At 53.3% G+C, this 23,297-nt stretch overlaps 2 protein-coding genes across 2 annotated transcripts; both read right to left on the reverse strand.

Annotated features, from left to right (window-relative positions):
- Positions 1-3,529: 3,529 nt before the first annotated feature.
- Positions 3,530-9,443, reverse strand: calm3a (calmodulin 3a (phosphorylase kinase, delta)). Its single transcript, XM_088627321.1, has 6 exons — positions 9,281-9,443; positions 8,090-8,120; positions 6,006-6,149; positions 5,696-5,802; positions 5,464-5,599; positions 3,530-4,978 (listed from the first exon to the last, which is right to left on the reverse strand). The coding sequence occupies exons 1-6, from the start codon at positions 9,281-9,283 to the stop codon at positions 4,950-4,952; spliced, it is 450 nt and encodes a 149-aa protein (XP_088483447.1). The 5' UTR covers positions 9,284-9,443; the 3' UTR covers positions 3,530-4,949.
- A 7,174-nt stretch (positions 9,444-16,617) lies between these two features.
- Positions 16,618-23,023, reverse strand: LOC148672026 (potassium channel subfamily K member 13-like). The gene is made up of 2 exons (XM_088627323.1): positions 22,684-23,023; positions 16,618-19,083 (listed from the first exon to the last, which is right to left on the reverse strand). The coding sequence occupies exons 1-2, from the start codon at positions 23,021-23,023 to the stop codon at positions 18,146-18,148; spliced, it is 1,278 nt and encodes a 425-aa protein (XP_088483449.1). The 3' UTR covers positions 16,618-18,145.
- Between the last annotated feature and the right edge of the window lie 274 nt (positions 23,024-23,297).

Genomic DNA, 23,297 nt, shown 5'->3' on the forward strand with positions numbered 1-23,297 from the left:
AGCTGGTGTCAGCTGGTTTATAGCCCTTTCAGAGATACTGATTTCCCATCACATATACCAAGAACACATAGCCCCACTCTGTACTAGACATCAACAAAACCCTGTACAGGCCCCAGCTGTGAAATGACTAATGCACTAAATCCAACATCATTCAGTATAAAAATCAGTGACCAGCCCTCTGCTTCTGTCCTGTGTCAAAGTTGGAGGCACTGAGACAGACAGCTCATAGGGAGCAAGTTTTATAGCTTCAGAGGGGGGCAGCTGACAGAGGTGAAACACAGCTCAGCATGGGGGACAGCTCTCTGACCCACCAGTGAGCAGAGAGCTGTCTGTCAAGGGTCACATTCTGTAGCACCAAGCAGAAGCAGTTTTGGAAATAATATGGGAAGTACAATTACGCACAAGTCAATATGAGGATTTCACAATACACAAAAACAAAATAAAACCACAAATTTAAAAAATAATTCTCTGACATTCATCTGTGGGAGGCATGTGTGTGGAGCTTGCGCGGGAAATGACTCGGAAAAACAGACCTGTCTAGGTTACTTGATTACCAGGAGCTAGTTGATCCTGGGAGCTCACCGGGCAGTGTCTTGATGATCCGATGGGATCTGCTTCCACAGCTCTGCTGGGCAGCTGCAGCCCAGGGGCTGAGCGCCTGTTCAGTGTTGGACGGAAACAGAGGGATTTCCCTGCTGGCTCCCCCATGACCGACCTAACCTGCAGGATTCAGCGGACACCCCCTCCTCTCCCTCGTCTTCCTCGGTCCTCCCTGCCCCACAGATCCACCCCAGGATCCGAATCGCCAGGATGGGCAGCTCTGTTCTGGAACAGTTTCTGTCCTGGAATAAATCACCACACAGGTGCTCAGATCACAGCACTACAGGCAAGTCTTCAAACATTCATGCAATACACTCCTCGCGTCCTAGGGGTCGCCTCAGGTTTTAATTCTTATTTCTGTGTCATTTACCTGATAGTCTTGTGCTGTTTGAGTCTCTCCAGGCTGCCCACAGGAAGCCCTGTGTCACGGCTGTCCCAGGTGGGGAAGCTCTGGCGCCAGCTGCTGTCTGTAGCTCCACAGTGCTGCTGCGCTCCTCAAGTCCAGTCAGGTCCTGGTCACTGGAGGCACTGCTGACCCCAATGACCCCGGAGGCCATGCTGAGAAGCTGTGTTTTAGAGGATCGTCTGTCACAGGCGGGCAAGGGGCAGGAAGACCTGCTGCTCACCCCTGTCCTCTGGCTGCCAGCCGAAGGCCAGCACTGAGTGACCAGGGCTGGGCTGCTGCTCAGCTTCTCTTTTAATCTGCACCAGAAACCTCCCTGTGAGCAACACTAGGCCGCAGTCTAAAACCTTTAGCCCATTTTCCAGGAACTTCATTCCACAGGAACTCCCTTGACTCTGCAGACTTGAGAAGATTGTCGTTCATCATTGTCCCTCCCTCTGGGCACAAGTCTCAACTGAAAGCCATGGCAGAGGTCAGGTATCTCAGCACACACTCCTGAGCAGATGTCATGAATGTCACCGAGACTGGGCGGGCGTGCTCAGCACTCAACACTGAAGGAAAGAGGTGAAAACATTTCCTCACTCAGTGCAATGGCTCCATCTAGTGGAATAAAAGTACAACTATAGTTTAGATGAAGTGCGATGCAGAAATGAGACTCGTCAGCCCTACTTGTTCTGTACGGAGCCAAATGTCTACATAGATGGGTCCCATGAATACATTTCACACCCAGGTCTTGATTTTCAAACATCCTGACAGGGCAGCAAAATACTTGTGCTGGAAACCCTGTATATACTGTGTCTTTCTGGTAACTACCTAAACGCAGTTCATGTTTCTACAGTGACTCCAATGGTTTGTTTGAGACATTTTGCTCTTGTACCTGCTGCGGCCACACGCCTGCCGCGTGATTCCTGTGCAACAGCACCGGTTCCGCCTCACAGCGCCGCTGACATTCCGCGCTCATTGCGCCGGGAGTCGTTACTCCTCCTCCTCTGGCTCCTGGAGGAAGAGTTTTCTGAGTTTTTTACACTCGGGCTGCGACACGGCTCGACACCTCCCAGCGTCTCGCTCCTGTTTTTGACATATTAGTACATTCTCAGAATTAGACAGAAACTAATTATAATCCATATCCACTCCGTTCGGATGCGTGAATTGAAATAATGACAACCTATTGTTTTACTGTTTAAGTATTTGTAACATCTGGTGAAAGTCCAGGCAGGACCAATGTGGGGTCATGCCTTCGGTGTGTTAAACACTAATTCATGACTAAGAAGTTATTATTATTATTATTATTATTATACAAAGGGACAAGGGGTGTCCAGTACCAAGACTGGACACCCTGCAGATACACTGACCGCTCAGGTCCAAGACTGGACACCCTGCAGGTGTAGCGGAGCTAGTTCGGATACGTTGACGTCATCGCCCTCCCTGCGCGTAGCAGGGTCCTCAGCTGCCTGCGCTGGGGGAGGTCTCCTTTAGGTCTCCTTTAGCACACCCGGTTGGTGCCCTGTTGCGTTACGCTGGAGACCCGGGTTCGTTCCCCAGGTGCTGCGGGGGGGCACGAGCCCACGCGGAACCGCGACGGTCACACAGACACACTGACTGCACAGGACCAGGACTGGACACTGCAGACACACTGACCGAAGAAGAGCAGAACTCTGCTTCCTGACCGCACAGCTCAACGCTCGTGGGCTCCAGCGTCCCTGTGAGACGACAGCGCAGCCGTGTCCCGTCTCCAGACCGGAGCCTCGCTGTGGGAAGAGCTGCAGGGTCTGGGGCTCAGAGCCCACAGGGCAGCCTCTGCAAGCTGGAGCAAAGCAGGACTCAACCCACCTGCTGACGTGTTAATCACCATGATCTGTTCACCTGCCGCCACAGGAAAGAGCCGTTTCTCCAGATGATCTGTATTTGCTATAGTGCCGAGTTTCTTTCAATGCTCAGTGTAACAGTTCAGGTACCGCTAGACGTAAAAGGCTGTGGCCCCCCAGGAATGGAGCCCGATTACTGTGAACAGGACAGCAGCTCATGTGTTCCTCAGCGGAGGTGCTGGGACTGGGACTCACTCACAAGCTGGTGCCCTCTCCCACACCTGGTGCTGTCCGCTCCCCTGCGGGAGACCGCTCAGTGAAACCCTCGCTCAGCTCCGCGAGGGCTGGACCCTGCCTCTCCCTGCTCTCCAGCGGAATGGTTTCGACAGGCACCTGCCCCCTCCTCCAGCATGCGCGGTTTTTGGAAGTCAAGCCAAAAGCCACCCATCTTCCTGCAACAGAAGCATCAGGCCGACACCGCTCCTCACCTCCCTGCCCGGAGCCGAGGTGCGCGTGCTTCTTGTTGCCGCGAAGGAACAGCAGCTCAGTCCAGGCTAAACGCCCAGCTGAGCGCCGCCATGCAGCGACCCGACTGGCCCCTGACCTCCTGGAGGACACCGTGTTCTGGGGAGGCACTGGGCCGGGCCGAGGGCGAAAGCGACCGGACTGCACTGCAGGACACACCACGCCACGGATCAAGAACCACAGCTGAGACATGTAGTCAATTTCAGGTTTTATTGGAAAACATTGATATTTCACAGCTTGTAATTGAGACGCAACTTGCACAGACTGAACAGCTATAGTCAAGGCCTTTCGCCTCCCCGGTCCCCCCAGGGCCCGACCCCCGCTGCACCTCGCAGACGGAGGCCCCCTTGACAACGCCCTTAGCACACTGAAGCAGGAGTAAGAAACTGCAAGAGCTTTTATTACTACACAGTCTCTTGTACAGCAAACTAAAAGACAGAAGCTGTTCAAGACCTCATTCCTAACACTCATGCCACTGGCCTAAGGATCACTTGCGCCCCAAACCCCCCCCAGCGCCTCGGTTCAGTCAGACAGCGAGCAGAGCATGGAGCAGTACTGCAGCACTTCTAGGACAACATGTGCACCGAACAGCTCACAACCCAGCAGACACAAGGAGCAGCAGCAGCAGCAGCAGCAGATTTGGTTTTCGGTTATTACATCGTAGAGTTCATTCTTGTACACAAAATGTTTAAGTGCAAATATATATTTTAATGTACTAAAAGTCATCTTGCAAAAAAGTTGAGGCTCAAGATCTTATTATGGCACATTTATTTCAAAAACAAGGGAAAAAAAGTCACAGGCCATACCATTATATTAATATTAGGCAACGCACAGTTTACGACACCATATTTGTTAATAATGCACATTTGAAAAGCATTACATTTACATGTTTATTTTTTTGCAAATTAAGTATTTACAGCAATGCTTTCTTGGGCTGCCTAACGCAACTACTTATTTTTCTCACACGGTTTCCCTAAAACAACAGTATCAATGCATTGCCCTATTCTAGCTTGATATTGTGGTAAGTTTTAAAAGTTAGAAAAAAATCAAATAAACCTATAGAGCTTTACACTCATTCCACACCCTGCATCCCAGCCCCATTAAGATCTCACCAGCTTGTACCACCTCTCTAAAATAAAGATTTTACATGTGTATATATAGCCTCCTTCTGTACACAACCCAGCATCTCCTTCTAGTGTAGGATCAGAAGCCCTACTGTAACAAGAAACCGCCAAGCCAGGCACATGCAGGTGTCGGAACTGGCTCTCCGAAACACTCCCGTTTCCAGCGAGCTGCACGGTTAAATTGTTACAAACAGAAAATGCTTCGATGGTGAACTGCTCTTGTTCAACGAACAAAAAAACTGCCTCTGTCGCTGGTTCTGTCTTTTTCTTTTGGTCTAATTTGGGAAAATCGGGCTGTTCAGAACGAAGAGATCTCATGCACGTTGAAGATTGTGACGCTTTGCCTCCCCCCTGCTCTAATTCGTTGACAGATGCCTTTGGAGTTAAATCCGAACCAGACTGTAGAATTTAAACAGTAAAGATTTTTTTGTAGATTTTTTTATATATATAGACAGAGTGATCAAGAAGAACAGGCAATGGAAGAAAGACGCTTCACTTTGCAGTCATCATCTGCACAAACTCTGCAAAACAAGAAGAGAAGGATTGAGAGCTGATTGGTGCGCAATTCACTGCACATCCCTGTAGAGCGAGTGTCTGCAGCCCTGTCACACACCGCCGTCTCCTGTCTGCGATTCCAGCGTTTCTCACTGCTCACAGGCTGCCTAGGGAAGACAACCCAGCTGCAGTGCAAACAGACCCGCAGATTAGGAATCCATGCCTGGATTCCAACAGGCCTGAAATTTTCAGACTGTTTCTTTATGAAACGTCACACTGAATTGTTTGGATACAGAAATGCAAAAAAAAGGGCTGTTGTGCTTCACAGTTTCTACAGAACAGTTCTGCCCAATGAGAATGCGAAGCAGAGCAGGAATTACTCGGATCCACCTCACAGCTCTGTGGAGAAGAATGGTGGTGCTGTGAGGCGAGTTCTGTCCAACAGGAGCGCGACAGGTCAGCCGTGGGAGGGGTGCAGGCACGGGGTGGGGAGAGGGGGTCGGGGGCTCACCTTCGTAGTTGACCTGGCCGTCGCCGTCGATGTCGGCCTCCCGGATCATCTCGTCCACCTCCTCGTCCGTCAGCTTCTCCCCCAGGTTGGTCATGACGTGGCGCAGCTCCGCCGCGCTGATGTAGCCGTTGCCATCCTGGCCCACAACAAGAGCCCGTGAGTCACCCCCGCCAGTCCCCCGGCTCGCCCACAGCTCAGCCGGACCGGCAGAACCTCAGGAGCCCAGACTCACCTTGTCGAACACGCGGAAGGCTTCTCGGATCTCCTCCTCACTGTCCGTGTCCTTCATCTTCCGCGCCATCATGGTCAGGAACTCTGGGAAGTCGATCGTTCCGTTACCTGAGCAGGACAGGGGAGAAACGATTTGAAAACCTCACGGCCATTTGTCTCTCTCCGAGCCCAACCTGAGACTTGCGCCGGAAACATCAGCTCGATTTAAAGCAGGAGATACAAGCACAGCCGGAAGGCTTCTCTCCTCCTGATCCGCACTGTGGAGCAGAAGGCCCGTCAGCTGAGCCCGGGAGAGTGAGAGGTGTCAGTACCGTCGGCGTCCACCTCGTTGATCATGTCCTGCAGCTCGGCCTCGGTGGGGTTCTGGCCCAGCGAGCGCATCACCGTGCCCAGCTCCTTGGTGGTGATGGTGCCATCGCCGTCCTTGTCGAAGAGGGAGAAGGCCTCCTTGAACTCTGCAAGGACGCGGAAAAGAGGGCGGCTGTTGAAGCAGGCAAGGTCTTCCAGACAATTCTACAACATCCCGATATCAGGACACCAGTGTTTGTGGAGTAAAATGTAAATAAAACTGACAGGGGAGACGCTCATCTTATGCAAAACTCCCAGAGCAGCAGCAGCAGTCAGGGTTCTGCGCGCGCGCGCGCACACACACACACACACACACAGTTTCGTGTGTCTTTCACACAACGAGAGAGCTTGCAGGCTGAGCAGGGACCTGCCAGCCGCCCGCCGCGCCCGCAGGGAGCGAGAGGGGAAAGGATTCCAGAGGAAACCGAAAGCCCACCTCGGCTCTGGAAATTTAACACCCAGCCTCTCGCCTCCAGGCAGTTGTGCTCCCCCTCCCCCCAGCCTGCTGCTCGGCGTGTCTATTGAGAAGCAGAAAGAGCCGTTTCATCGCAAGAGTGGCATCCTGTCCGCGTCGGGGGGGCTCGGGCGGGCACGCTCCTCCGGCCAGGGCACTGGAGCATCACGGGAGCGTGCTTCGGCACTGCCGGGTGGAATTCTGGGAGAGACAGGGCGGGACACAAGGCGGGAGCGATCCAGGTCTGTCGGAGGACGTGCATGCGGAGGAGGAATCCGGTTTGTGCGTGCAGGGAAAGCTGGGAGAGCCGCCGTGTTCTTCCACGCTGCCGCCGATCGCTCGTGTGCGCACACTGGGCACACTGGGCTCTTCCCAGGAGCAGAGACAACACCCTCCCTCCTGCTTCCAGGCCACCAACACCGGGGCCACAAGGCAAAAAACCACTACGTTTGAACTCTGGAGGAAACCGACTGGCAGGAGGTCCCACAGAACCCAAGACCCCTGGGTCGGGTCAGCACCGTCAGGGCTCGGACTCGGCCGCAGCAGCCCTGTACCAGCAGGAGTGCGCGACTCCCAGCCGGGCTCGAGCCCAGCTGCAGCACGGCCCGTTTTCCTCTGCGCCAAGAGCGCGCGCGTGCACAGCGGGAGCCGGGGATCACAACACCCCCTTCGAGGACATGGAAGAAAAACATTCTCCGAAATCAATTAGAAAAACTCCCCCAGGACGTCGCTATCACTTTGCCCCGAGCTTCCTCGCCGCCGGGGGGAATTTTAAAAGCAAGGCTTTGTACAGCAACGCCGGAGACCAGGCTGTCCCTGCGAATAGGTCTCAACGTAGCAGAAGCTTTCAGATGACACGCACAGAGGAGGGGGATCACGCCGCAGGAAAGCTCCCAAATCCCACGTCTGCTTTAATTCCTGATCTGCAGGCCTGCCGGGACAGTGGGGTGCAGTTCTCCTGACCAGCCCTGTTCTCACCGACGATTCTTCGCTCTTCCAGGCCGCCCTCCGGCCTGCAGCGCTGCCAGGGCCTCGGCCTCCTGCTGCCCCCCTTCACGACGCCACGCCACAGCCCTTCTCCACAAACGCCGGTTCAGACCGGGGTGCAGGGACGGAGATCATGAGGGCCCTGCCCCGATCCTGGAGTCGCCCTCCGCGGGCAGGGACCCCAGCTCCTGGACAATCCCGCCAGAACAAGACCACAGCGCCAGGGGGGCGGAAAACACCAGTCTTGTTCCTAGAATTCCAATCCACAGGAATAGGGACCCAAGGGAAAAAAAGCCGTAAAAAGACTCCTGGAGTTTAGCTGGTTATGAAACGTGTGCTAAGGGCTCTGCTGTGTGTAGGAAGCACATGCTCTGTTCAGCTCCCCTCTGTGGGCTGAATTTCAGCACTCAAGTCTTCTCACGGTTTTTTCACAAACACGGCACACGGAACCACCACAGAGGCTCCTCACGGCAGCCGGCGGTACCCGAAACCTGTATCCCCGAGACGCGACACGCATCTGGGCCAACACACGTGTCTCCGAGTCAAGCCACACCGCCACACGCGCGCGCTTACTCGGGGTCGGTCAGAGCAAAGAGAAACACGTACCAGCAATCTGCTCCTCGGTCAGCTGGTCAGCCTGTGGAAAGAGAAGCAGAGCAGGAGTGGGCACAGGGATCAGCACACGGTGGTCTCTCACACGCAGCGCGGCAGCCCCCCGCCCCCCGCTGGCGCACACCGGTCGCACCAGCACAGGGGTCTTCCTCCCGAGACGCCAGCCCCTGCCCCTGCCCCTGACCCCCGAGCTGAGGGAGCGACAGAGGGCGGCGAGCTGCTGTATGTCCTCGGGCTGACCGTGACGAGGGCTCAGTGGGAACTGGAGAGTCCCGAGCGGCTCTAGAGGACAAAACTCATCCCAGTAACGCTCTGCTCATCCAGACCGGCCACAGCCGGGCTCCCCGGGATCGCTGCGGGACCGGGCTCCAGGGCGGCTGAACGATCACCCGAGCTCTGGGGCTCCTGGCAGCTGCCCCCGGGCGCGGGGTCACTCGAGTTCAAGCTGCATTGCAGCTCCGTGCCCGACGGGCGCGCGTCGAGCGCCGAACCGCGGGGCTCGAGCCCAGGTGAGGGGTCGGGGACGGCCACGCGGAGGGCGGAACAGGGGCAGACAGCGGCGCGAGGGCTTCTTCTGGACAGGACACAGCCCCTCGAGCTCCAGGACCCCGCTGTGTGAGGGGGGGGGGGGGGTGGAGTTGGGCTGCGTGTGCGCGGGCAGAGGCGCCCCGGGTGCCGACATCCCCCGGCGGCCCCGGACACGCAGACTGGGGCGCATCCCGCCTCTTCACGCGCCACCAGCGCGACCGTGGCACTGCGGCACGCGCCGCGCACAGAGTGATCACGCGCCGCCAGGACACGGTCCACGGGCGAGCCGCACGCACGTCCGTGGCGGGAGCTAGACTCGGTACTGCCCGGCGCGGGTCCGGCTGCTTCTGCGCCGCGCCGCCCCCTGCTCCCCGTATCCACACCGTTCACGCACACACGCAGCCGCCCCGCACATCTACGAGGAAAACAGAAGCCCCCGAGACCCCGACGGCTGTCCCGCGGCCGGTCAGGAAGAGCCACGGCCACTCCCACGCCGGACCCCACTGCGCGCGCCGGCAGGACCGCTTGCACTCGAGCCCGGCGCCAGCCACCCGCCTTCACAAAGAAACAGTGTCCAGGCTGGTATCGCCCTACTCGCACGCTCACGCCACAGACCCCCGGCGCCTCTGGGTCGCGTCCCGCCGCCAGTCCACTCACCATTTTCCTCGGTGTCGGTGTCGGTGCCGGTGCCGGTATCGGTGCTGCTGCGTCTCTACTGCGGCTGCTCGCTCTGGTGGCGCGCGACTCCTCGCTGTTACAAAGTTGCCCGGGAACTCGCGTCCTGCTCACTACCCCGGTAGCCTCATTTGTACTGTATCCCTCCGCCCGATGACATCACTCACCCACATCGACCTTAAACCGTTCAAGAAAAAAATCCCGCAGCTCCCCACTGCGCTAGAACACATTTATTACGCGGTATCGACCTTTTTTTTCTAAAAGCAACCTTTTACTGAAATTAAACAGGTTACGAGTTCCAGGGCTCAGCAATAAATGTCGACAGTGCACTATTTGCACGCTTGGCGTAGAGATACGATGTACTGCAGAGAGCGCAATAAGACCCCTTTCTGCTGTACAGACCCCCCCTCCCCCCCACAACGCAACGGGCCGGTTATTACACTCCCGGGCGCAGACACAAGTCGGTGACTTGCGTTTATTATCATCAGGTTTTCTGTGATACTATTTATAGTGTCATAATTGTATGAATATGGGTTGCGGGTTACTCTGCTACAGTTTGTGGGACAATGTTTCCGAGGCGCAAGGTTACGCAGAGACAGAGTTACAAACTGCAGACAATGTAAGTCCGAGTCCGATTGGCCGGGAGATGAGCGAGCAGGAGAAAGGACGCTCGCCATTGGCTGGCTGTTACCTGCAATGCGTCAAACTGGGCTGAGCTCTATCCGTCCACACACCAGAGCCCAGCACTGTCACTGGGGTCCGGGCTGCTGCTGGTTTCGCATTCCAAGATTGCGGCGGGGGAACCGGGCAGGAAGCTGGAGGGTGATTTAATGAAAGACCTGAAACTGACGCTGGAAACTTCACCACCTTTCTGTTACAGATGTCCCAACTACTTGACCTTGTTCAGACCCGTGTGAAACCCACCCAGAGTGTGCATTGCGTTTCCAAAGTCAGGGCGCAGGAAATATCGAAACTGATTATAACCGATTTTGTTTTTTTCCAATAAAACGACATGTAGGACTGTAAGGAGGGCTGGTATTTGGAGCAGTGTCGAGCGAGGCGCGTACTCTACTTTTTAACAATTTCAATTCATCTAGTAAATTTACTTTCTTTGGCAATAATGATGATAAAAACCACTAGAATGTTTGCGAAACAGAAGACGCTGTTCTGATTTGTGTCAGAAGCGATGGAGGCTGGGCCCATTCTGGTGATAATACCAGACCTGATCAGGGACCAGCACTGTGGGCCGGAATGGCTGATTCGGAGAGAGTACAGCTCCGGTCAGAACAATAACAGAGGACGGCCGACACCTTATTATATGAGAGAACTATCGGCCCCGCAGAAAAACAGCGAGACCTGCGCGTTTTGCGGCTCTGCTGGCTTCTCTCACAGTGTGACACCGGCTTCACGGACCCCGGTCCGGCCCGGCCCGGCCCGGCCCGACCCGGCCGGCAGCGCGAGCGCGGGGAGTCGCTGCAGCCGGTCCGGTCGAGTCGGTGACACTGCCGCCGCGCGCGACGAGCCTTTCCACAGCGACAGCCCCGCTCCTGTCACACAAACCAGTCCGTTTCGTCAGCATGCCGGGGTCTCAGCAGCGTGTACTGGTCGGATGACACCAGGACTAGCCAGCCCAGCTACACCCATCTTCCAGGGGGTCGCCACGAAAGTGTTCGGCCCCGAACCACTGAGCCAGACGCCACCGAGCCCAGAACCATCCAGGTCTTGTGACACGCAGATCACCCTGCGCTGGGCTGCTGTCGGGGGTGGCAGAGGACAGCACTGAGTTAACCACACAAATTAACTCGCTAAATTGCTGAATAGGGTGTGTGTGTTGATGGTGTTAAGAGTGCCCTGTGGATCTGGGTGATTGTTGACCTAATTGGAACAGTTCAACAGTTTTCTCTGGTCACATATTTATAGAAAAGTGGAGTATTAACCTTACCAAGCCACAGCAGAGAGAGAGTCAGATCAGTGAAGTAATACCAATAATAATAATAATAATAATAATAATAATAATAATAATAATAATCATTGCTTACACTTATATAGCGCTTTTCTGGACACTCCACTCAAAGCACTTTACAGGTAATGGGGATCCCCTCCACCACCACCAGTGTGCAGCATCCAGATGATGATGATGCGCCAGTCCGCTCCCCACACACCAGCTCTCAGTAGGGAGGAGAGCAGAGTGATGAAGCCAGTTCAGAGATGGGGATTATTAGGAGGCCATGATTGGTAAAGGCCAGGGGGAAATCTGGACAGGATGCTCAGGTGACACCCCTACTCTTCTTGAGAAACGCCCTGGGATTTTTAATGATCACAGAGAGTCAGGACGTCAGTTTTTATGTCTCATCCGAACGATGGCGCCTTTTTATAGTCTAGTGTCCTCGTCACTTTACTGGGGCATTAGGACCCCCCCAGACCGCAGGGTGAGCGCCCCCTGCTGGCCTCACTAACACCTCTTCCAGCAGAAACCTTAGTTTTCCAGGAGTCCCATCCAGGTACTGACCAGGCTCACACTGCTGGGCTTCAGTGGGCTGCCAGCTGGGAGCTGCAGGGTGATATGACTGATGGCATGCGTGTTGAGTGTATTTAGTACATTCTTCCTAATGCCCCAGTACAGTGACGGGGACACTATAGTGTTAAAAGGCGCCGTCCTTCAGATGAGACGTGAAACCGAGCTCCTGACTCTCGGTGGAGGGGATCCCCATGACCTGTAAAGCACTTTGAGTGGAGTGTTCAGAAAAGCGCTATATAAGTGTAAACAATTATTATAACACGGGTCAAACTCGAGAGCTCTTTCAGAAAGATGACCACTTGCAGTTTTCAATCATGTCCACAAGGTCGCGCTGTATACCTTTACAAGACGATTCCTAGTTGTGTGAGGCTTAGTAACAGACGCGATTAAACAGAACTGGCTGTTCACTGACCGAAAGGGACAGACCGCTGCTCTTCTGTTGAAACCTAATAGATAAAATATTTTGTACAGATGATAAATGATCACGGAAAGCTTGTATTGCTATAAGAGATCTACAAAGTGCTCTCTTGTGTCGATTGTTGTGTGTAAAAATGTCCGCTGATGTCCCCCCATGTAAAGCATCTTTCCGCTGACTTTTCCGTTTAGGAAACTCCTTTTGAATGCGATGTACAGTGGCCCTCGCGCATCCTCAATGACCCCCCAATAAAGACATCTGCTCCAGGAACGAGCAGCTCGGGTGTGCTCTCACAGCAGGTGGCGGTATCGCATCAGCTATGAGCTGAGTTCCTGCACCGGCGCCCGGACACCGGCTTCCGCTGTGCAGGACCAGAGAGCCCGAGCAGCAGGAGGTGTTTCCTGTCTCACAAAGTAATAATAATAATAATAATAATAATAATAATAATAATAATAATAATAAAATAAAGAATTGCTTACGCTTATACAGCGCTTTTCTGGACACGTCATTCAGAGCTCTTCACAGGTAATGGGGATCCCCTCCACCCCCACCAGTGTGCAGCCCCACCTGTGTCAGCAGCCAGAGTGTGTCAGTGCGCCCCCCCCCACCAGCTATCAGTGGGAAAAAAATCATTTTTCCACATGTCTCTGGCAATGCAACTTTAATAAAAGCCCTTTTCCCCCGAAGGGAACGCGCACAGACACCTCTTCGGCCCCGCGACAAATGAAGAGCTTCATGAAAGCCCCACGCTCGATCTGAGCGCATAGAGACATGCTCTCTCGCACTGCTTGGCCAGGCCCCTCTTACAGGCTGCTCCATTGTGCCACAGCTGTATTTCTTCTGTCGGCTGCTCATTTGAATGTGACAGGCCCTTACTGGAAGTAGTTTCGCCCTCTGGAAGTGTTGTTGGAGTCAGAGCTCACGCTGCTGTGGACAGTCTCCACTCTTTCCTCCCTGGTCAGTCGCAGGGCCGTGGTTCAGGGTTTCTGCTTGAAAGAACTACACCTCTGTCACACCAGGGATGGAGGGATGGAGGTGCTCAGTGTGAGAAATCCACCACCTGTCTTCTCACTGCTCTATCCAGCTCAGGGTGGTGGGGAGCTGGAGCCTGTGCCACCCAGCAACAGGAACAAGGCAGGGTGCAGCCTGGACAGGACACCAGTCCAACATCTCAGATACCAATCAACCGACCAGCATGTCTTTGGACTGTATGGGAAACCCACGCGAATACGGGGAGAACATACAGACTCCACATAGACAGCCCCCCAGGAATTGAGCCCAGGGCTCCGGCGCTGCGAGGCAGTAACGCTCATCACTGCGCCACCCTGACTTGTGACTCCAACAGCTCCGGCTCGAACCAGAGCTCCGCACCCCCTTCTGTCCCCCAGTAGTGCATCGGCAGCCACAGGGAAGGACGTGACTCAGCAGCTGTATGTGTAACTCATGGATCCTCACACTACTGGACTAGAATACACCAGGCTATTATTCAGGTGCAATCTGTTGAAGCAAAAATAAAAGCGCACGGAGTGCACTTTCACCCGATATTCACTATCGGTTGTTACGGCAATCAAAGTAACATAAAACATGCTTCAGTCCTTGCTGACACATCCGACGTGAGTTCATCTCACACACAGGAACAGGCAGAGGAGGAGAAACAAGGCCAGCATGTACCTTCAAGGCACTGTGGAACATTTCTGCATCTACAAGGGAGAAGGATCTCTATCCTGCAGTATGAAGAAATGGCGTCTTGAATGGCGACAGGGGCACTGGGCAGACCTGGTCGTGCGCATCCAGGGACCACGACACAGGGCAGCACTGAAGCCCTTTCAAGTGGGAACTATTTGGGCGTGTCCAGAAGGAGTGTGGAACGATCTATGCAGCCGTGTGGTAGAAGCTGATTTGCTGGCTTCTCTAAAGACTTACTTAAAAAACGAGAGGAGCCCATTCACCCCACCTAACTCTTTTGGCACTGTTTGTTTTTTGTAAAAATTCTATGCAACTAGTTGTTATGGGAATGATGTATCAAAATGTAAAGCTTCATCTTTTGTTTTAGGTGCTATTATAGATTTAAGTAGACAATGAATGGACATTAAAGGACATCTGCAGTGTAACTCAGTCTCAGTTTTTGTTTTTGTTACACCTCCTCTCTAACTCTGCAGCCCTGCTGAGGTTCAGACTATAGGATGTGAATCAGGGAAACCAGCTTCCAGAAACACTCTGAGGTGGGGACACTGCACAGGGAGATAAATCAGTGTTGCGCAGGGTTCAGATCACTGCACGGGGAGATAAATCAGTGTTGCACAGGGTTCAGATCACTGCACGGGGAGATAAATCAGTGTTGCGCAGGGTTCAGATCACTGCACAGGGAGATAAATCAGTGTTGCGCAGGGTTCAGATCACTGCACAGGGAGATAAATCAGTGTTGCGCAGGGTTCATAGTACCACTTTGCACCTCCTTGATGTGCCTTACAAATCCAGCAGCTTTTGGAGCTCTTCACAGAGGTTGATTTTGCTGGAAGTTAGGCAGGCAGAAAGATAGTGACAAGGGCAGTAATAAGAGCAAAGAATCTTTAAAGAAATGTAACACATGATAATAAAGAACTTCTGAGGTTCTGGAGACCTCACATTTCCCATTATCCAGGGTTTTAATATCAATCGGGTTGGGGGCTGATTCAGTCACAGTGCGAGAGACCTCTTCTTATTTCGTATTTGAAAGGGGTGAATCTTAGTATCACCACCCACAAGCTCCTGTTTTTGTCCAGGGGGATTATCCATGACGAGATATATATTTGAGATATTTTTCTCTTCTTTTGTTATTTAAGTGAATTGTGGATTAATCGCTTTTATTTGGCAGAAGTTTTCAATTAGTCACAAAATGTGACAGTTCCAGCTGGTCACAGTTTATTCAGTCCCACAGAACAATTTCTAATCTTCCCTCAGGTGTTTATCCAACGTAACCCTCCTGACACCCACTTCCACTGAAGCAGAGATAATCCTCCTTAATTGACTACAATTATTTACCCTGTTTAGGAAAGGAGAAGCTGGAGAACACAGCCGTGGGAGAGGGACAGCTGCTCGTCTCCAGAACCCCAATCTCAGAGCTCTGGAAAAGGGTTGAACTGCGTAAACTGACTTTCAGGTGAACAAACACCAAACAAGACAAGTGCGTTTCCTGCCCACGTCTGTATACTGCTGTCACACCCATGAACCATGCATCCACCGGGAGTGTTTTCCTTGACCGGCTCTATATTCCGTGATTGAGTGGATCTGTCACATGACTGACCCTGTCCCCGCTGGGGTTTTGCTGTGGTTGCCACAGTTACAATCTAGAACTGAGCCACAGGGCTGTGAACCCCACTGCTGAGTCCTCAGCCCAGTTCCCTAATTGTCTCTCCAACCCTGGTCCTGGGGCTTCAGTCCCTCAGTCCAGCAGCAGTCTTTGAATCATTAAATTTAATGAATCAATTTAGTGATAATTTGGAACACAAATCAAATATTCTTCAGCCCTCGAGGATCAGTGTTGGCTGCATTGAAACATGACTTGATTAATTGATCGGTCGCTTAGACGAGTGTCCCTCATCTTTTCATAACAGGTGACTAAGAGTGACCTCTAAGAACGCCTGGACTGGGGCTGGAGACCCCTGCCCTCCTTGCAGTGGCAGTCTGCCCCTGAGACCTGTGCCTCCTGAGCAGAGATTCCATCACGAGTATTCCCTGCGCCTCTCCACACCCACAGAGGCACCCTTGGCGTCTGTCCTAAGGCTGGGGGGCGCCCTACTCCAACACACGGGTGGATGAGGACACAGCCTCTCTGCACCGCAGCTGGTGCAGCACTAGTCTGCTTCCTCCACAGGAGCTGCTGGAGCCGTCAGTTAGAAACAGAGAAAACGGGGAGCAAAATACAAAACAGAGGTCCTTCGAAAATCTCACTGCAAGCAAAATGGTTAAAGAGTCGAGGACAAAGCAGAGCTCTCCAAGACCAGCTGACACTAAGGATGAATGCCGCCTGAATGAAAGGTGACCCAGACTCCCCCTCCTCTCTCTGCGGGGCTGGGGGTGATATCTGGAGGCTCTTCAGAAATCAGCCAACAGCACCAAGAGCCGGACAAGCACTGCTCTTCAGACAGGCAGCCTGATTGCTTCTCCTGTGACATCATTCAGCCCATCTCTGAGTGTTTGTAACACAGGCAGGAAACAGCCTACGCCTGGAGAATTTCCAGATGCGGAACTTTAATCTCTTAATGTGTGCAGACATGACTTCTCCTGGGGGTAAACTGAGTTTTGAAGGCCTGCATTTCACAGACTTCTAACTCTGGGGGGGAGTAACAGTTCAGAATTATTTATTGTACGTACTGCAGAAAATGTAACACTTTACACAACACATAAGTGCTGGGAGGCCCAAAATTTAATAATATGACAAATATATTTAAGAAAAATACTCTCTCTGCAGCCAAGGTGTGTTACTTCACCCAGAGGCTGAGACTGTGAATCATAGAGAACTATTTCAAGGAAGTCTCATTAACAAGTCTGGAGAGGGGAACAGTTTCAAAGGCATCCTCACGTGTGTCTGAGAAGACTCTGTTTTACTGTCAAGTTCACATGGTGCAAAGAGCACTTTCCCACTCCCACCAGCCTTTCTGACGTCTGTCACTAATTAAAATCAGTCCTCTTGGATGGTGCTCATAAACCTTCACCCCTTAGCTATAGACCTCACTGTACTGAACATTTAGACTGTCAGACAGCACACATGATTCCCACATTCCAATATCTTGGGATCCCTCCCACACTCCAGACTTGGAAGTCTGGAAAATCATCATGGAATCATGGAAAAGGCACATAAACAACGAGACTGATTGGCTGTTCTCTGCAAGTGGACGCCTACCTTTCTCCACACACCAACCAGACACCCGGCCTTGCTCATCAGCCACCACCCCACTGCACACACCTCACTGTCAGTGTTCTTGGGGTAGTAAACCCGGTGGCTTTAAACAAGACATCGCAGACTGACTAAAGCTGGAAATGGGAAAATGTTTCTCTTTCCTGTGACTGTGACAGGAGCAGGGCAAGATGGTTCAATCGTACAGATATTCGGGACAGCCTAGTCAGCCTACCAGCCTGAAGACTGGCCTCATCAGACCTCTCAAGCACAGCAAGGCTGCTGTTGTACGTGATGGTGGTCAACAGGTAGGTGGCGCTTTTTCTCCTGGACCTGCTTTTCCTAACAAATGCTCCAGTATGGTGCCAGGGGACACTGTACTGTACAAGGCACTGTACTTCAGATAAAACATTCAACTGAGGTCCTGAGTGCTTGGCTAGTCTTGGACAGTAAAGATCCCATGGCACTGTTCATAAGAGCGGGTTGATAAACACAGTGTCCTGCGTAGATTCCACTCCGCGCTTGTCTAATCTGGCCTTCCTAAAGATCCCCTTCAATTGAACTGGTGAAATCATGTCTCACGTTCCCCCATCAGGTCCTGCTGGGGCTCCTTCATCTACAGCTCATCTCCCCTCGAGACAAGCTGACAACCAGTCCAAGCTTCTTTAATGTCAGTAAACATATTGTCAGTCTGATTACCTGTCAGTCGCTGTCCTGCTCAGCACAGGCCACACGCAACACCAAAAACGTCCCGTGAGCACAAGAAAGAACTTCTTTTATGCCTAAAAGGAGGAGGACCTGAGACGTTTTGCAGCTCCAATCCCCCTACAGGCCTGGGGAAGATTACAACACTGTTCCATGTAATCTTCTGAACAAATTCCCAGGGAAGCGAGCAAAGTCCCTGCCTCCTGCCTGAGCGCGTCCACACAGTCCCGGACGGAGCACCAGGCTCCTCTATCCGAAGGCAATGTGGGAGCGATGTGGGCAGGCTGTCTCGGCTGAAGGAGCGCGGGTGCTGAGAGCCCAGCAGGTGCGGAGCTACCTGTCCACGCTGGTCTCCACCAGCCGGTTGTTCATGATGGCCAGGGCGCCCACGCCGCCGGAGAAGCCGTTGTGCCGGGCGTGGCTCTGCCGCGGCCCGCCGTGCGCCGTCTCGGACAGCTGCTTCTGCATGATGGCCAGGGAGACCTTGTTGGAGGCCAGGAAGTCCTTCACGGAGATCATCTCCCCCGAGAGGCGGCGCCCGTCCGTCTCGCTGTCGCACACCGTCTCCACAGAGACGTCGGCGCGGCGGCTCCTGGCCGGGGGCGCGGGCTGCACGGCGTTGCGGCTGTGGTGGCCGTGGGGGTGCAGCGGGCGCTTGCTGGGGGGGCAGCAGCGGCGGCGGCGGCGGCGGCGACAGCGACAGCGGCTACAGTCCACCTTCTGGAGGATCCAGTTGAGCGTCTGCTTGATGACGATGGAGATGACGTTGAAGAGCGAGTAGATGCAGCACACGCCCATCAGGATGAACAGGAAGTTGCCCAGGCGGTAGGCCACCTGGTGCCTGTAGCTCTCCTTCTGCCCACTCACCAGGTCGCCGAAGCCAATGGTGCTGAAGGCCACGAAGCAGAAGTAGAGAGAGTCGAAGTAGCCCCAGCCCTCCATGGTGGTGTAGAGGGCCGAGGCGATGCAGGCGATCAGGACGGCTGCCACTCCCAGGATCAGCATCACGTAGTAGACGGAGGGCTTCCACCCCTCCAGGCTGTCCACCTCCCCCCCCGACGCCCCCGAGCCGCGCCGGGGCCCCGCGGGGGCCGCCCCCCCCGCCCGCCGCAGCTGCTGCTCGTGGCACCAGCGCATGATGTAGGCCAGCAGCGTGATGATGCGCTCCAGGAAGAGGTTGAAGAAGAGGATGGTGGCCGCGCAGCCGATCAGGCCGTAGAAGATGAGGAAGACTTTCCCCCCACTGGTGGCCGGGGTGGTCATGCCGAACCCTGGAGCGGCGGGACGGGGGGAGAGGACACAGTTATGGATGTTGAGCAGAACAGCAGGCATGGAGAAGACACTGGGCAGCGGAGAGCACCCACTGGACAGAGCGCGCGGAGACGAGAGACTAGCTCTCTGGGAAGCACAAGTGTGTCCCCCATCCGGCACAGGCTGTGCCGAAGGAGCAGACCTCATCCCCTTTCACATTCACGCCTAAACCTACGGCAAAAACCTCACTTCCCATAAGAACCCATCTTTTTTGGACCTGCCAATAAGCTGTTAATAACATGTTTATGAGCAATTTAAACATACCGTGCAAAGGCAGAAATATCATCTGTGATATCAGACTGCTGTACCTGTATTTTCATACCTGTGTTCAATAAGGAAATTAATCAGTTCTGTGGTTTCTACGGTGATTAGGAGGTGAACATATGGCTAATCTAGGCCATAAAGAGCAAACCCAGTGGCTGCCCGAGGTTTATGGCCTCTGCTGCAGGAAACCGAGGCCTCCGGATATTGAAATCCAACAGCGCGCCTGCGCTCACCGCGAGCACGTCAGGACACGCGCGTCCGGGTGAGGAACTGTCCGGAACATTTCAGCTCTGGCTCCACCTCGAACAGCATAGTTGGCTTCCTTGTGGCAGTATGCCACAGCACTTTTAAAATGGCTCCACCAAGCTTATAGCATGGATTTACTTAGCTCAAAATGTAAACGTTTTGTTCCTGTAGCTTGCCCACAATTAAATGTGAGTCTTGCATATGCAAGTGGGATGATTTTTTATGGTTTTATTGGAAGATATAATGGAGCACAATGATGTCACTGGGCCTTACTACACTCTCGTCTGCTCTTACTGTAGTAAACCTCAACATGCAACAGAGTCCCAGGTCTGTAAAACCGGCCCGCTGGTGAAACAGGCTGTAGGAACAGCTAATTAAGCCAATTAATTAATTATTCTGGCCTAGTGGAGTGTGGTTCCCTTCGGAGTGTGCTGCATTTTAAATGAAAATGGAAAAAAAAAGGAGAAGACGATGAAGTGACTCGCACAGAGACGCGTGATTATAGCTGAACATCTCTATTGTGCACTTAATAGGGCTTGAATTGGAAACAGGGATATTATCTTACTCTCTGTGTGCCTCTCGGCTCAGATTGATGAATACATTAACGTTAATGGTATGTGTGTCTCACCATGGCCTTGGACAAGACGCCTGCCCTCCCCCCGTCGCCATGGAAGAGCTCACTGGGCTGTCTGACAGGGCATCTTTTTTGTACAAGGTGCCAAGGTGACGTCCTGTCTTCATTTCAGCATCGACACCCATTAATTTATTAAAACTGTAGATACTAGTATTCAAAATCATCAGTCATTGACAAAGTCGGTCCAGTGAACTTCATCAGTATCAACAGTAAGACATGAACCACAGGACTCAAGTGAAAAAAATGTGAAAGTGCATTTAACTCTGAGAACTGGAGGCAGTTCTGCACACAAAGGATTGTAGGAGCATGGAACAAGCTACCCAGCCGTGTTGTTGAAGCCGATACCCTGGTTTCTTTCAATAGTTAAATTTAGGAACAAGTAAAGCTTTACTCCATGTTGAAAAGAGAAACACAACTTTCTTCAGGTGTCTTCAGATTAATAAATAGTTAAATTTAGATCATTGGGTCAATAACCACAGGCTGGTAGAGGAATCCTACTCTGCTGGGCCCCTGAGCAAGGCCCTTCACCCCAGCTGCTCCAGGGGCGCTGTACAATGGCTGACCCTGCACTCTGACCCCCAGCTTCTCTCTCCCTGTCTGTGTGTCTCATGGAGATCAAGCAGGGGTACAGTATGTGAAAAGACATGCGAAATTCCTAATGCAAGAAATTGTATATGGCCAATAAAGTGATCTGATCTTATTTTAAGCTACCAGATTCCCAACAGGCCTCTCCTCTCTACCCTCTCTTATGTTCCTTCTTCTGTTCTTACACAACAGCTGTGCCCCCAGCTGTCTGCACCTGCTTCTTTCTTGGCCTACAGTGTAGAATCCCAGAGTGCTGCTTCCGCACACACCAGATCAAGCTGCGGGTTCAACAGCTCCCCCACGTGCTCAATCCCGCTGTTTCCACCCAGGACGCCAGCTCCTTTCCCTGTGCTTTGCTCCTTCGCCCGACCAGACCCTGTCTCACTGGCTGGGCTTCCTTCCCACACGCTCCCTGCGCAGGCTTGACAGCCAGCCCCAGCCCTGGCCCGCAGCCCCAGGGCCTCACATCTGCCTCCGCTGCTGTCAGTGACAGATCAGGCTGAGGTCATGCGCGAGCACTTTTTCACACCACAGCCTTTCATCTCCAGTCCTGGAGTAAATCTCTCATTACTCTCATTGTTTTGTTGCTTTTGGGCTGAAGCCCAGAATTTATTGGCTCACTTTCTGCTGACAGGAGCTCAGGTGCCTCCTGCCGAAAATCAAGACAGACAGTTTCCCTCGAAGAAAACAAACCGACCTGTGTTGGAATATTATTGCTGTATGTTTTCAGCCCTGGCCAGGGGAGTGAGCGCTGACCGCAGGAGTGCAGTGTCCAGTCACAGAGCCGCTGTTGCCCTGACTGCCAGCGAACTCACCCAGCTCTACAGCCAGCTGTGCACCACTGCTTGGGGAATCCCTGTTGTACAGAACTGTAACAGAACCGAGCCAACCCAGTTCAAGCTTGAATACATGTCGCCTGGGCCTCAGAGCTCAACCCACACTCCTCCTCACAATCATCCTCTAACCAGATGGAAAGCAAATGAGAAACCATTAAGACCCCTTTACTGGTGCTTTAACGCTAAAACCACACGGTTCACAATCGACAGTTCTGCTTGCTAGGTTATATCCCTCCACATGAAAATGGACCTCAGATTACTTCCTGAAAACAATACACTGTGCACACCCCTCCCCTCTGTATGAGGCAGCAATAGAGCTCTCATTAGCCAGAAATTAATCTCGGCTTTCAGCACGGTTTCAGTGCTGTCGATCCTTGACTGTGGTTTTACAGAAATTCAATACTGATGTTTAACTTGGCGATCATAGAAGACGTGCTTCTAAGATTATAATTACAGTTACAAACACGAGCAGGGCAACTGGCCCATTCAGCCATTTGGAGGTTTGTAGTTAATTGATCCCAGGATCTGCTCCAGGTGTTTCTTGAAAGAAGCCAGGGTATAAGATAAGATCACTTTATTAGCCCTATACAATTTCTTGCATTAGGAATTCCTCTTTTTGCAGACCCCAGCTTGCCCTCCATGAGACACACAGACAGGGAGAGAAGCTTGGGGTCAGAACGCAGGGTCAGCCATTTATATGGCACCCCTGGAGCAGCTGGGGTTAAGGGCCTTGCTCAGGGGCCCAGTGGAGTAGGATTCCTCTGGCGTCCGCGGGATTTGAACCGGCAACCTTCCAGCCACAGTGCCACCGCTCTGCCCCCATACCCCCCACTGAATAGCTTGTTCCACACTCCCACCAGCCTCTGTGTAAAGAAGGGCCTGTTCTGGGTTTTAGGTGCACCTGGACATGGTTTCCGCCGGTGTCCTCTGGCTGGTGCCTGCGTGCTGAGCACAGGGACCCTGTCGGAGACCGGACAGACTCTGCGGAGACTCACCGATGGTGGAGACCACCGTGCCCACGAAGTAGAAGGCGCCGGAGAAGTCCCATCGCGGCCGCAGGCGGTCCACGCGGATGCCCGCGGCGTTGGCCTCCTCGTAGTGGCGGAGCAGCGCGCGCAGGGCGGCCGCGCTGACGTTGTGCGCCTGCGTGAAGCCGTGCAGCCGCTCGCTCCAGAGGCGCCGGGCGCGCAGCTCGGCCGGCTGCTCCAGCGCGGAGAACACGGCCGCGCCGCCCAGCAGGTACAGCAGGATGAGCGCCGCCAGGAGGCCGAAGCGGGCGTTGTCCTCGTTCAGGCGCAGCGCGGCGCGGCAGCCCTCGTCGGCCCGCCTCGCCATCCTCGCGTGCGCGGGGATATCGGCCCTGCCTCACGGGGGCCCTCTCCTGAGCAACATGAGCTGCAGAAGCACTGCTTAAACTTGTGGGAAAGGGGAAGATTTTGAATTTCAGCAATTTAAAGTGGTGTTTCAGTTAAAGAGAAAGGCAACCTGCTTTGTTTAAAAAGTAATTGCCAACCCGTGCTGAGAGTTTATTATCGGGCAATTCAGTACAGCTGAGGTTGTGGGAAAGCTGCCCACTGTCAGGTGGCAGCACACACAAAAGGCACAGTCT

This window comes from Lepisosteus platostomus, chromosome 4 (genome assembly GCF_059453375.1).
Source record: "Lepisosteus platostomus isolate fLepPlt1 chromosome 4, fLepPlt1.hap1, whole genome shotgun sequence".
In the NCBI taxonomy this organism is placed as follows: Eukaryota; Metazoa; Chordata; class Actinopteri; order Semionotiformes; family Lepisosteidae; genus Lepisosteus; species Lepisosteus platostomus.